At 38.7% G+C, this 15272-nt stretch overlaps 1 protein-coding gene across 8 annotated transcripts; it reads left to right on the top strand.

Annotated features, from left to right (window-relative positions):
* The first annotated feature begins 844 nt into the window (after window positions 1-844).
* Window positions 845-14051, top strand: pax6a (paired box 6a). 8 transcript variants are annotated; one of them, XM_030767920.1, is made up of 13 exons: window positions 845-857; window positions 3929-3982; window positions 7254-7384; window positions 7823-7864; window positions 7954-8169; window positions 8507-8672; window positions 10637-10639; window positions 12340-12498; window positions 12681-12763; window positions 12856-13006; window positions 13223-13335; window positions 13538-13688; window positions 13966-14051. In XM_030767920.1, exons 1-13 carry the CDS (start codon window positions 845-847, stop codon window positions 14049-14051), a joined length of 1368 nt encoding a protein of 455 aa, XP_030623780.1. The 8 variants fall into 8 exon arrangements, with proteins under 8 accessions (XP_030623780.1, XP_030623772.1, XP_030623786.1 ...); XM_030767912.1 differs by lacking the exon at window positions 10637-10639 and adding an exon at window positions 4849-4872; XM_030767926.1 differs by lacking the exon at window positions 10637-10639.
* Window positions 14052-15272: the final 1221 nt, after the last annotated feature.

The following is a 15272-nucleotide window of genomic DNA, read 5'->3' as shown; positions in this document are numbered from 1 at the left end:
ACTGATTTCATTAGTCAAGTTGCATGTATATCCATATACATGTCAATGTGTGTTTATAAGGACAAATGATTCCGAGAGACTATGATCTCCCTGTAATTAAGATGGGTAAGAGAGATGCGGACCACAAACGGTTAACGCTGATCCAGCCGAACTCTGTGCGCACCATGTGTTCACTGGTCGTCCATGTGTAGCTTCAGGTTCATGGTTTCTTTAGTCAAAGCATGCCTCTATTCCCACGGTGGTGTCTTGCCAATTTCTGGGAACGTTCCCGTCGTCGTTTGTCCAATAGCCAGCGAGCAAGGAAACCAATAACATTTCATAAGGCAATATTTTGTGTGCATGAGAGATATATCTGCATATGTGGTGTGATTAGTGAATTTCAGGGGCTAGCCCTTATTCGGCCACGTTTCCTACTCTGGCACCGATGCAGGAGGAAGTGTTTTGCTAGAAGATGATGACAGAGGTCAGGCTCTGTTAATGGGGCACTGAAAAGGAGTGGAGGCGAGGCACAGACCAGGAACACATACATTAATACACTGGTTCCATCACCAATCAGCATAGGTGCGCCATCGCTCGCTCGCTCTCTCGCTCTCTCTCTCTCTCTCTCTCTCTCTCTCCCTCGCACACACAAACACACACCACGAGCGCACAATTTCTCTCTCGCGCAGTCCCGACGTCCCATTTTATTATCATTCTTTGTTTCCTTCGCAGGGATTTTCATTTCCGATCTGAAACAATTTGGAAACTATAAAAGACAAACGGTTTGAAGTGCTTATTAAGAACTTCGGCCTCGTTTCTTAAACGCCGGAACCATCAACAAGGGCTTTTGAAAACTGCAAGAAACATGCCTCAAAAAGGTGAGTAAAAGTATTCTTATTTTTGTGCTATTTGTGCACTTCACGAGGCAATGTTTACACTCATTTCTTTGCATAATCTCGTAGCAACCTCACACTAAATTAGCTCATCGTTCAAAAGCGAAATATGCACGTGCATTCTTTTTTCCTCAAACAACACGGTTCCAAGTCAATATCTACGCCAGCTCAATTAGTTTAAACCGCAAAGAAGTGTTCGCTCTGGTTGTATGTTAGTGAGGAAAAGTTAGTTCTCCAGAATTATGCCAAAAATATTACAACTCGGATTTTCATTGATGTTCTTTGTCCATTTACACGCTTCTCTCGTTTAAATTTGAGCCGGTTTTGTGGATAACCTAATTCTTATTTATGACAGGAGAGAGTAAAAAGTCAGAGTAGGCCAGGATCGTGATCAGTCCAGAAAATGCGGACGCAGTGACCCAGTCAGGAGGAGTGTCAGCTTGAATCAAACAGTCAGATTCAGCCGGGTGCCATCACCAAAACGCACCGTGAACTTGGTGCTTTCCATAACTTGTTGGAAGTGTCGGTGCATTAGCCCCCGAAGTTTTTTTTTTTTTTTTTAATATGATGCATTATATTTTTAAAGTAACTTGTTACAATGAGAACATTCATTCGAATTCGAATTCGGCGTTATAAAACCGTTGTAACGTGTAGTGCAAATAAATGTAATATAACAATTTAAGTTAAATTCTAAAATGAGTAATTCCGCGTAGATTAAAAAGAGAACAGACTCCTCCGAATGAATGCATCCAACATATTAAAGTACAGATAGGCTACCCAATAAAACGCATTGAAAGAAGATTTACTGCCATACAGCAGATAATGTCATTTATATATTTTGTACCCCGAGTGGGAAAAGCACCACCATACTAAAATACTTATTGTATTTTTTTTAATGCATTGTTATCAACTTCCTACTAAGACATTGTTATCCTCAAACGCATCTCTGCATATGAATGTTGCATGAGTAGAATACCAAGGCTCCAATAAGCATGTTTAATTAAGGGCCTTGATGTTGCGGATTAGACCGGGTAAAAAATGCAGATTAGGCCTCGTCAATTGCGGACAGCTCTGTTAAAACAGATCATTAACTAAAATCCAGATCCGCGGGCGAGGACTTCAAAATGCGGAGCCCATGAGGGTAGAGTGGGTTCATGAGCGAAATAAATTACTTCAAATGATCCAGTCGCAAAAGACTGTAGGTGTTTCCTTCTATTTTTACACATTATTATTTTTGTCATTATTATTATTATTATTATTATTATTATTATTATTATTATTATTATTATTATCATTACTGTACCAGGATACATGAAGAAACACTCGTCAATAATTCTTTCAAACAATTAGCCTACCGAACTGATATAATTTTATAAATTTATAAATGCTTAAGTGATTGTTAAGCAAAAATACCTTTGATTAAAATGACATGATTCGATTTGTATAACATAATTTAGTAAAACTGAATTGAAAAAAAATAAAAAAACCAAATTAAAGAAGAAGTACATATATATTATCAAACACGTGGAGCACCGCATGGCTCGATTCTTGTTGTCTCTACTTATTTGTGCATGCACACTGTAAATACGCAATAGAGAGGGAGAAAAGAGAAGTAAAAAGAGATCAAATCAAAGCTGGGACTATTTCTTCTGTGGCCTCTTTTTCGGCAAACGTATTGAATGGGCTCTTTATTGCGATTGTCTTTTTCCAATTGAGCGCCCCACTGCGCTGTTGTATCTTTTTTACAACCCCTAACGACACACACCAGTAACACAATTACCTCTAGATATTTATAACAAGAAATTACTTTTCTATTTCGCAAAACGAGACAAACAAAAACGCATTGGGGTACGGGCACCGGGTCATGGCAAGCAGCACTCTGACTGTGGCGGGGAAAGGGGTGTGCTGAGCCGGGTGCGGTGGGAGGGAGGGGGTCGCTCCCTTCAGCTCTTTGTATTTCTGAGAGTTGTTGGTACGTTTAGTTGGAAGCTGTGTAGCTAGTTAGGGAGCCCGGGTTTTACTCTCTGGGTTTTGGTGTAGGGGCAAAAAGGGAGCCATTGTTGAAATTCAGCGGGCTTTGTTGGGGAGCCTTCACCCCCTCCTGGTTTTACTTTTGCAGAGCAGCCAGGCGAGGTAGACAGCGTGTGTCACTAGAGGAGTGCATCTGAAGTGGACAAAAAGAATATCCCCCATCATTTGAAGTTTTTTTTTCTTTTCAAATCATGTTGGAAACGGAGAATCTGCCGCATAGATCGCACTTTCAAAGTTTTCTGCAATAATAACAGTATCCCCACGATGCCCTAATACTAACTCTACTTGACGATCTACACCTGAAACATAAATCTCTAATAGTAATCGCACACAATGAAGAGTTGTCAATTTTATGAGTTATTTAGTGCGCTGTATTAGAGGGTTTTTACGAAAAGGGAACATTTCATAAACTGTAATTTTAGCAAGCAAACTTTTAATTGCTAATTTCTACGCCACTAAAATCATTAGCTACAAGCACGTTTAGATGTGGTACAAAAATAAGAGAGCAATTACGGATAGGGAAAAAAAAGTGTACTAATAAAATGTTTTGCTTTGTCCTAGGGAGATATTAACTAGTGTGAAGCAGATGAGAGTCTATAAATTGTTTTAAGCGGACAGTCAACACTGTTTCCAGGCAAGTTTAATCGCTGGATCTTTAAAACTTTATTTGAGGAGAGAGAATTTTGCTCTCAAAAAACAAGAACAACAACAACAACAGCAACAACAACAACATGTGATCAGTAAATCATTCAATGTTGATGTACACAGCATCAGTGATACAGTATGTATGTATGTATGTATGTGTGTGTGTGTGTGTGTGTGTGTGTGTGTGTATACACACACACACACACACACACATACATACATACATACATACATACATACACACACATACACACACACACACACACATACACACACAGATATATATTTGCATTGCTCAACAAATGACAAACAACAAAACAACGCATTTTTCATTGAAACGTGAATTTTGATCATGATTATTGTTTCTCCATGACTAATAGAATACTATAACCGGGCCACGTGGGAGTCTGGCGTAGCCTCCATGATGCAAAACAGTAAGTGGAGATTTTTTTTTTTCAATGTGTTCTGAGCTTAAATAAGGAGATTGAATGTCACGAGGCGTAACATGCGTGAGAGGCATCCAGGCGGACAGCCATTTGTTTTGAAAGGTGCTATAGTATCAGTTTATGGACTATGCTGTGTGACTGTTGGTAAACTTTGGAACAGTTACATTTTAAATAGCGTTTGTGCAAGTGTGACCTGCGAATGATCTGTGAAGGCTCTCCTGACTAATTTTGCTCAGAGTTCATTTCTCTTGTTGCATCTGGAGCACTTTGCTTATTTTGTAATGACTTCTCATGAAGATATAGAAGAATGAGCAAGAGTTTCCTTACTTCATTGGAAAATGGCAAAATGTGTAATTTCATGAATTCAAATATAGCCCTGACATAGCCTATTCCATGTCTGTGTGTGTGTGTGTGTGTGTGTGTGTGGGTGTGTGGGTGGGTGGGTGCGTTTGACAGTTTCTACTTGACTTGATATTAAATAATTGCGGAATCGCCTGAATTAATGTTAGAATTTGCTGTCAATCCATCAATCCGCCTTGTCCATTAACAGCGCAGAAATGCATGAATCTAATGATTTGATGGAATATGTATAATGTTTAGTTAGGCTGGAACCAAGGAAAAATAACATATTTCAATTTATGCAGCGTGTTGAATATGCATAGCCTACACTGAACGCACAAATCCTTGCTGAACCATATTTAAGATATTTTCTTTGATAAATAGCAGACAAATCTGCAAGGCAATTAGGATGTTAAATGAATAATTTCTTTATATTCTCTGAAGAAGTTATAGTCATTCATTCTAAGAATAATAACACTAAATGGGGCATATTTTCTTTCTTAATGCTGGACAAGAGGTGTATGACATCTGTAACGAAGGTGTGTTGAATGCTGTCCTTTTACGCCTGACCAATATGACCGTAACATGTCTTCACATTCTAATACCTTACATGTGTCACCCAGCTGAGCCACGCACTACATTAATACCATAAAGGGCGGGGGGGGCATTTCATAAGATATCGATAGCGGGCAATGCACTGCCAACACTTGAAAGACTTTATTTCAAACAAAAACACTGTTATCTAGGTCAGCTTAAGTAGGGCGCATGAAGTAATTGAGCGGTCACTTGAGGTACCATAGTCCGAAGATCACAGCTCTAAAATGTGTCTGCATTGTTATTTTTTTTCATGAATATGATTGTTTTCATATGTCCATGTATTCATGCGTCTTGTCACAGAGAAATATCGTGACTGCCTCGCTGCTATTTATTGCAAAACTATGCATTTATTTTGAACGAAAGTATGATCATAAATAAATGGGCTTTTTTTCTTTTTCTTTTTAGCTTTTTTTCGATAGATTGTAAAGAGTTGCCAAGATGTTGTAGTCTTTGATCTCTTGCGTATTACTACCGTGATATCATTCGGATGAGGCCTTCAGTTTGTTTAAAGGTCGCGACTGGCTCTCCAGGCTTTGTGTGCTAATAACTCATGTGTGTATATGGAACGGAGCGTCCAAATTGACACCATATGTTTTCCTATTAATTGACTAGCAATAGAAAAGGAGGCGCGCAATCATTGCCACCGGGCGAGATCGACACCATTCACCGTGGGGAATTATATAATGATTAAGACTTAACCTTTCAAGTGAAAGTCTGATTTTATATTCTAATCTGTGTGTAGCAGCGGTCAAATGGCTTTATTTTAGCACCACAAGGGATGGAGTCCCAAAGCCAATAAATCTTCAATATGCTTATCCCCGTTGACCTATCTACACAGAAAAGACAATTGATTTACTCTAATCCTGGAATTAACCTCCAAAAAAGACATGGCAGTGGATTTACCTCACTACCAGTTCACTCCGGAAAAAAAGTTCTGTTGTCACCACAGGCTTGTGACTGTAACAGTCTGCAGAGATTGTGTATTTTCCAACGAACGTTTAACCCATTTTTGACAAAAAATAATCTCTAGCTATTTCAATATCAATTTTTTTGCGCCGTAGATTTGTATGATTGCTGGCATTCTGTGGAGCAAAACAGTCTACTGCAGACACTCTGCTAGAGTGTAAATAGAGGCTGTGTAGGTTTGTCGCTTGAAAAAAATGTATAATGTCACTTCTAATATATATAAGGTGACGCGCGCCCCCGTGGATCGTGCCCGTGCATTGCCCATGGCTACCTTAAAACGAAGCTTCCCTTGAAGGGTAAATGAGTAGAGTCCAATTTAGTCTGAGTGATATCCAAATGCAGACAGAAAGGGTCGTTTTATCATGCTACTATTTGTCGTGACGATGTGATTTTCAAAAGCAGAGCGGTGTCATAAAGTGACATGCCTGCCACAAGTGCTCCAACTGATCTTTTCAATTAGCCTTCCATGCATGATCCAGGGCGACTTCCGCCTATTTCCAGAAATTAAGCTCAAACTTGACGTGCAGCTAGCTTTATTTTAAAGACAAATGTCAGGCAGACTCATCATATTTTCCCCCTCTTCTATATTTGGAGCTTATTTATTGCTAAGGAGCTTGTGCCCTTGGAGTCAATTTAACGGGAGGCTTCGGAGAGAAGGGAGCTAAGAACTAGAGTAAAGCCGCTACAGGGAGGCTCCTTTTCCGTTTGGCTTCAGGTTTGGTGCCTTTAGTCTGTTTTTTGGATGTTTTCCACTGTTGGATATGGTCGATTAACTAGCATGGAATAATTGGTTTATATGAACGCAGTATAGTGTTTTGGTGGCTAGTGAGACTAAAAGTTGCTATACTTGGGTAACATGTCTGGGTATACTTTTAAATCCTAGCATCATTTAAGAAGTATTACTATATAATGCAATGCAGCAAATAGCATTACGCCATTTGATCCGTTTAAGTCTTTGCAAAGATGCGCAAATCGCGGTTCAGTGGGCTGGAGATCTTTTAGTCGGGATCATACCAGAGCGCTGACGCCTAATCAATGTTGTGCAAGTGTAATTATAATACAACTGTACTGGAAAATAATAATATTACGAGCACATCTGGAGAGCAGTCACAAACATATGACAGATGAACAGTGGCAATAATTACAGTCTATGTCGATTTAAAAGCGATTTCCCCATTTTTTATTGCTGAATGCTCAGTTTTGTTTACAATGCTCTTGTTATGCTTGAGAACTCATTGTTGCATAGTTGAACACTAATCGCTTGTATCTGAGGCATCTGTTTTCAAGTGACTATTTAAAGTTGCTGTAGTTTGATGCTGGCTGAAGTAAAACTGGCTCTTTTTCTCTCTTTTTTCAGGTCATAGTGGAGTGAACCAGCTCGGCGGTGTATTCGTCAACGGCAGACCGCTGCCCGACTCAACTAGACAGAAAATAGTTGAGCTTGCGCACAGCGGTGCAAGACCGTGCGACATATCTCGGATTCTGCAGGTGATTATTTTTTGTCTCTGTTTGATAAAAAGTCTATAATTGTGCGACTGTATTTTAATGGTTTATTTGTGCTATTCGCACGGCAAGATGCTTATAGGCTAAGTTTGAATACAGAGGCTAATTACGTTGTCGAGGTTTTGACATTTTGCTGTTAAAACGTAAACAATTTCTATGGACATTGTTTTACGGTCAGAAGTTTTTTATATATTTAAAATCAATCTAAAACTTGTTCAGTGGTTTATGGAAAAAAATTAAGCCCTTAAAAAAGAATACATTTAAAGCATAGTCCAACCTTACGGAATATGGACTAACGGTGTATCCACGTAACGTCCAATACCATTCTCCCTCAGAGTAAACGGATTTCTATAACGCCCTAATGGAATTTTAGAAAAGTGCACAAGTTCTCGTACCACTGAAGGTATATTCTTTGTGTTATAGACCGATGCTGATGCAAAGGTCCAAGTGCTGGACAATGAAAACGTAAGCTTATCATTGATTGGAGCATCAGTATACATTTCATAACAGTATTAAATAATGTATGTGATTTGTGTCTTTTGTTTTCTATCTAGGTATCCAACGGGTGCGTGAGTAAAATCTTGGGCAGATACTATGAAACAGGCTCCATTAGACCAAGAGCAATCGGTGGAAGTAAGCCAAGAGTAGCTACTCCCGAAGTGGTCAGCAAAATTGCCCAATACAAGAGGGAGTGCCCCTCAATCTTCGCGTGGGAAATTCGAGACAGACTGCTATCGGAAGGGGTCTGCACAAATGATAATATACCCAGTGTAAGTTCACTAAGCGTACGTTAGCATGCAAATACCGATTCAAATATAATGTTGACAAATAATCCATATAATTAAGTAAATAGGATAACACGCTAGATGAGTTATAAATCTATGTTGCACGTGCAGTGTATGCGTGACCTTGAACATGACAGGCTTATAATGATCATTGATTAACTTCAGTATTCATTATGTTGTTACATATGTCTGTACCAGAAATAACATTGCTGTGGTTTGGCGTAGAAGCCCTAAACGGAGAAATTCGTTACGCCCAAAATGGCATCACCACACGGGATACGCTCTTTAATTAATGTGCAGCATCTTTTGGTTCGTCTTTCAGGTGTCATCGATAAACAGAGTACTGCGCAACCTGGCTAGCGAAAAGCAACAGATGGGCGCAGATGGCATGTATGAGAAGCTGAGAATGCTGAACGGTCAGACGGGCACATGGGGGACCCGGCCGGGCTGGTACCCCGGCACCGCCGTGCCAGGACAGCCCAACCAAGGTATGGCGATATATTTGGTCCTAGGGAGTATACACCATAAACCGTATATTCTAACGAGATACGAGATGCCTTAAATTATTATTATTATTATTATTATTATTATTATTATTATTATTATTATGTTGGGATATGGCTATTGATTTGATGGCCACACTGTTAAACAGAAAGCTTTACCAATGTAATATTCTTCCTTCACTGGATTGTTACAAAGACATTTAATGTTTTGGTTTTTTTGAGAAACTGCTGGGAGAGGACAGGCTCACAGAGGCATTTTATATGGCTGTTTTTGTTGTTATGCCTTGGTAACGTTGCAATTAAATAAAAGCTGTCAAATCAGTTAGCGTCAGGCCAAATTATTAAGAGGCTATGTTACCTTTGCTCGCTCATCTCAATTCCAAAAAAAGGAAAAAAAAAAAAGAAAAAAATCCCTCTCCGGATTTAAACTGTGCGTGACATTGAAAGTGCTCATCCCGCATTGTGCCCCTCGCCGTCCACTCCTCTTTCAACCTGCCTGCCTCTCGATGAAAAAAAGAGAGAGAGAGAGAGGGAGACAGAGAAACGAACAGTGTGCGGGATTTCTGTACAAAGAATGTTTCTGTCACACGCAAGAATTTGTTATGGGAACAGTTCTGTCGCTATGTAATTGCTCATTAGAGAACGCTTTGTTTCTCATTAAGGCGACATGAATAAGCGTCTAGTTTGAGGAGACAGCTGTAGAAATGTTCAACGGGAGACCCCTGGACACGACACGGCAGCCCTTGCCAATTAGACATGTCACTTTTAAGAGCACTAAACAATGTAAGATGGACACTATAAAGATACAGAGAAAGGTCTTTGCTGTCCATATAATATCTGCCTATTAAATCTTTAAGCGGGTTCCGCAGCAACGACCAGCACCTGTTACGAGAATCGGTTTGATGAAATAGCCTTAATGTGTTAAATTCTATCTGTAACAGATTTTTTCCCCGAATACAACGCTAAATCATTTCGAGACAATGGCAACGCGCAACAACTCCATTTTATTATTAAAATGCATTTTTAATTCATGGTGTATTCTCTACCCATTGCATGAGCTGCATGAACACAAACGTTTTGATAGTTGCAGCCACCTCCAAATCCATAAATGAAAAAAGAAAAAAATGTAAAGCAGGCTATTCAAACCAATAAAACAAATTTCATATGAGTGGGCTTGTTAAAACGTGCCTATTCCGTCTCTGAGCGAAGACACTTGCTGGGTGCTTACCATAGGGCTGAAAGGGGAAAAACTTCACTTAAAAATGTAAAGTTAAAAATGAAGCAAGAGTAATTTTGCCCTTTGATACGTATTATATCCAAATCACCATCTGGTCTCATCGTTAATTTTCCAAAATAATGGTAATTTAGCCTATGTGAAATACAGCAATTATTATTATTATTATTATTATTATTATTATTGCTGTCGTTGTTGTTGTTGTTGTTGTTGATGTTGTTATTTCAGCCTCAGCCTAAATATTCTCTGTGCTTGTAAGAAGGGTATGAGGAGTATGCAGAGATCATTATTTTACAAGCGGAGGACGGTCTCACGGGAGCGTAAATACGGTCTCAATCTGATAAATGTCACGTAACAGTTAATAACATATTTGAGTAATCGTTACTGACAGCACAACTCTGTGTCAGTGAGAGCAGTAATGGCTCTAACTAAAGTGTTTATAAATCAGCATTTAGGAATTAGCGAGAGTGTTTGTTCTTATCTATTCTTATGGAATATGTGGCTGAAGTCCCACCCCATATAGAATTTGAACACTTTATTTCTTAAAGGATGCCCGCAATGTTTTGGTCCTGTTTCTATAGTTGAAAGATTCCGCAATTTGGCTCGCGATCTTATTTCTGCTTGTTTTCCGCTTCACCGGTTACAACACCGCCGAGGAATTATTTTATTTTCCTGCTTCTTTCTTAAGGAAAACAAATCCTAAATCTAGCGACAGTTGGTCTGACTAAGGGATAATAGGCCGCACATTCACTCCTTTTTTCGGATTAGCTCTTGAAAAGTATAGAGCATACACTGGCCAATGAAAAGCATTCTTTTGAGCGCTAGCAAGGCCAGAGCAACATTAAAAGGGAATGACCAAATGGTCTCTTGGACTTCTTTTTTTTTTTTTTTTTGTTAATCAGGGTATCTAAGCTACACTTTTGACATGTACAAAATATTTTATGAAACAAGGTGCAAAGACACACATACACACACACACACACACACACACACACATACACCACACACAAGTACACACACATGCAATGACAGAAAAAAAAAGAAAAACAAGCTTCCATTTGTTTATTTTTATATGATCAAAATGACATGAGGTTCTTTCCTATAATTGTGAATTTTGAATAATTCATTAGTTTGGACTCAGACAATCCAAATGTTGCTATATTCCTTTAGATGCTGGAATTTCATTGCGTAACCAAGCTGAATCTGGCCCTCCTCTGACTCATGATTAATGAGCTTTCATTTTACGAACAGTCAATGCAACGGCATAATTCAAATGAATTTATCGATTAGGCCTTACCTAATCGCTGTGATTTCAATTCTTTCTATAGACATTACACCCAATAGTGCAATTGTTTCAACTGAGCGAGACCAGATCACAATAATGTCTCACGTTAACGTATCAGATTGAGACTTATCAACTCACAGTCAGTTTACTGAGTGGCCTTTTTTCTTTCACAACAGGGCTGGAAGTATAGAGATGTCCTGTAAAGAGATGGCAGGGCTGTTTTTCCCCCTCTGTCTATAGAAGGCATAAATCCTAACTGGCGTTGAACGGGCCAACTTAGCGGACAGTGATTAATGATGGTGGTGCAGAAAGGTTAACATACTCAGCTGAAAAGTCTGTTGACTAGATTCCTTGTGCTACAATGAGGAGCACTACACGCCTTCAAGAGAATCCTTTTGTTCCCTTCCTTCCAATTGTATCCTCAAAATTCTGCCCACGAAAGTTTGCCATCCCTCCCTGGACCAAGTATTTAATAGTTTCCCTTACTTCTTCAGTATTGTGTTGTGGTGAAAAGCAGCCCCTTCTATTCAAGTGTTGGTGGTCACCTCAATGGGTCTACAAACGCCCATATGGTGGTCACAATTGAAGAACCATACTTTTGAAAGGGAAATAGTTTGGGTTTTAAAACATTTCAGTGGATGTGAAAAGGTTTTACCACATTTTGTCACATTGCTGTAAACCCCTTAAACCTATCATTCATTGTTGCCAAAAGATAAAAGATTTGGGTTCAGGCACTGGGGTTGCTTTAAGTATTTTCCCACAATATTTCAACAGCTGATATTACATTGATTAAAAATGTGTTTAAATTGTTTAACGGAGTTAAACAGAATTAAGGTTATTACACGCATGAGAAGAAAGCAATAAAGAATTAACGTTGTACATCGTGTTATAGAATAGGCAACGTAAGGCAAAAACATCTGTAAGTAAAAATATGCGGGTGAAAAAAATTATAATATTATCATTTTGTAACCTCAAGATCATAACATTAAAGTTCTATATAAATATCAGAATATACCAGGAAAATTCTCCAAATAAATTCCTCTTTATGTTTCAATGCAGAAACATAGTATTTGACATTTGTTTGTTTGTGTGTGTGTGTGTGCATTCATAAGGACTGTGTTTTTATTTTGCAGAGGGCTGCCAGCAGTCAGATGGCGGTGGGGAAAACACTAACTCTATAAGTTCAAACGGTGAAGACTCTGATGAGGCCCAAATGAGACTTCAGTTAAAGAGAAAACTTCAAAGGAATCGCACGTCATTCACACAAGAACAGATAGAAGCACTGGAGAAAGGTAGTTATTCCTGCATTTCTAATCTGAGAATCTTAGCTATTATTAAGTTGCCTTCAAACCTAATATATGAAATGATTTAATAATAGTACTACCGTATGTGCGTTTTTATCGTGAAGTAACACTGATGTAAACTAATGAATCAAATAAGGAATAGTAATTAAATATCAAATGTTTTCTCATAGAATTTGAGAGAACCCATTATCCTGACGTTTTTGCACGTGAGAGACTTGCAGCTAAAATAGACCTGCCCGAGGCCAGAATACAGGTGAGTGAGTACATACAAGCACGGAACATTTGTCACTCAGAATTTCAAAACCGTGACTTCCACAACTGAACAACAAAACGTTGTGCTCTCAGGTGTGGTTTTCAAACAGAAGAGCAAAGTGGAGGAGAGAGGAAAAACTCCGAAATCAAAGAAGACAAGCCAGTAATTCCTCAAGCCACATACCGATCAGTAGCAGTTTCAGTACAAGTGTTTATCAGCCAATTCCACAGCCTACAACGCCAGGTAAAAAACAAACAAACAAACAAAACAAAAACAAAAAACATCTAACCAATATTGTTGGACGATGTGTCAGTGTGGATGTGTCAAATATTTTCTGTGTAGACATAATTCGGTTGGCTATGTAGGCCGGTAGATGTGTCCAAACCATTGAATGAGACTTTATGTGCATTGCTGCAGTGCTAATTCTCTTGTTTTTCTCTTCCTCCCTGCTCTGTGCAGTATCGTTCACATCAGGATCCATGCTGGGAAGATCAGACACAGCTCTCACAAACACATATAGTGCTCTGCCCCCGATGCCAAGCTTCACCATGGCAAACAACCTGCCTATGCAAGTATGTCCCTGTTATCACTTCATTTAGAGCATTTACTGATACACCTCATCATACTGCTCACAGCTGTGCAGCAAAAAAAAAACAAAACAAAAAAACAACAACAACAAAAACAAAACAAAAAACCCAACAACTAATACATGCAGTTCTCATTGACTTGAATAACTGCCAAACAAATCAGTAAATTCTCTCTCTTTCTCTCCAGGCCCCGGTGCCCAGCCAGACCTCGTCCTATTCCTGCATGCTGCCCACCAGTCCCTCAGTAAATGGGCGGAGCTATGACACATACACGCCACCTCATATGCAGGCACACATGAACAGCCAATCAATGGCCACCTCAGGCGCAACATCAACAGGTGAGCAGTGTTTCATTTTTTTATTCATATTTGCACACACAAATACACACACACACACACACACACATATATATATATATATATGAAAATGGTGGGTTATCATAAAAAAACAGTCACTCTAGTGCATACATTTTTTCCCCCAGCTTTATCAGTTTGGATAAATTTACATAAAATATTTAACTGACATAAAACGCTCATTCATATTTCAAGTGGACTACATATCTGGGGTATAAAGAAATGATCGACCCACTGATATGTTATTTGTTTGAAAAAACAGGTCTAATCTCTCCCGGAGTTTCTGTACCAGTCCAAGTGCCAGGCAGTGAACCAGACATGTCTCAGTACTGGCCAAGGCTACAGTGAGGAGAGAAGATGACAGAAGCAAAGAGTTTCCTTTACCTCCATCGGTCTGAGACGCTGAACTGCAAAGGAGTGGCTGTGTAGCAGTATTTCACAACAGAGACAAGACAAGAGACTCAACATAAGGTTTTTTCTTCCTACTGGGATAGTGCCATTCTCTATAATTCTTTGGACTTTGAAGACTTGAAGAAAAGAGAAAAAGAGAGAGAGAGACAGAGACAGTGGGAAAAAAGAGAACGGACTTTTGTAAAGTGCCCGGTGTCATATCCTTAAATGGAACAAAAAAAAAAATCTGTTTTTTTCAGTTTCCAACCTAAGTCATTTTTGATGTATTTGTAAATGGCCAATTGTATGTTATGACGAGAAAAAAAAACCCTACAAAAAAGAAAAAAAAAAAAAGTGAACAACGGCGGATGGACCGTCATACTAAGTTGGTCTTGCATCTGCTGAAAAGGAGAACAGTTGTGCAAGCTTTTTTCTGCCATGCATACTTTTTTTTGATGAGCTTATATCAAGAACCTCTGCCAGTCTCTGTAATGATTGTGGACTTTGTGAAAACAACAAAAAAAATCTGTATCATTCCAAGGCAACGCTGACGACACAGAATCTCGCTGTGTACAAGAGGCCTACTACTCTCTCCCTTTCCAAAGCTTGCAGGCAGAAATGAGTTTTCATGGAACGCGTCAACTGCTGAAAATGGACATGGGGAAAAAAAAAAACAACTTTTGGTAGTTATAAAAATGGTAGATTGTGTCTTCGATATCATTTGATTTGTTTATGTCGAAATGTAAGTATTTGTCTTCCCTAGAAGTCTCCCAGAACAATTTCTATAATAAAGTTAATTTCATTTATAATTCTAAGAATATCTGACAAATGCTTCATACATAAGGGTTATTCCTTAAGAGTCCATTACCTGTGATCAGGTTTAGGTGATGTGTTTTACATAAAGTTAATTTACACAAAACACTCAAAAAAATCAAGTTTTGCCAAGCATTTACACACAAACATTTGTGATTTATTTACCCATAAGCATATCTAATTAACTATTGATTGTGGAAACACACCAAAGCCAAACAAGATACAATTTATTTCCAACATTTTCATGATCATACACAGCAATAAACTAAAAGAGCATAAACCACTGTTTGAGAAATATTTCAGCATAATTTAATCTAGAATCAAAGCAGGCTTTATTGTATATGTATCACATATACAACATAGTAA

The sequence above is a fragment of the Chanos chanos genome, chromosome 1, assembly GCF_902362185.1.
Source record: "Chanos chanos chromosome 1, fChaCha1.1, whole genome shotgun sequence".
Taxonomy (NCBI): domain Eukaryota; kingdom Metazoa; phylum Chordata; class Actinopteri; order Gonorynchiformes; family Chanidae; genus Chanos; species Chanos chanos.
This window is presented reverse-complemented; position numbering and strand designations above follow the sequence as displayed.

Excerpts from the sequence above, each read along its gene's own strand:
- pax6a (XM_030767912.1), top strand. Across the intron at positions 7,865-7,953 it reads AAGTGCTGGACAATGAAAAC|GTATCCAACGGGTGCGTGAG; the intron begins GTAAGCTTATCA and ends TTTTCTATCTAG. Across the intron at positions 13,689-13,965 it reads CTCAGGCGCAACATCAACAG|GTCTAATCTCTCCCGGAGTT; the intron begins GTGAGCAGTGTT and ends TTGAAAAAACAG.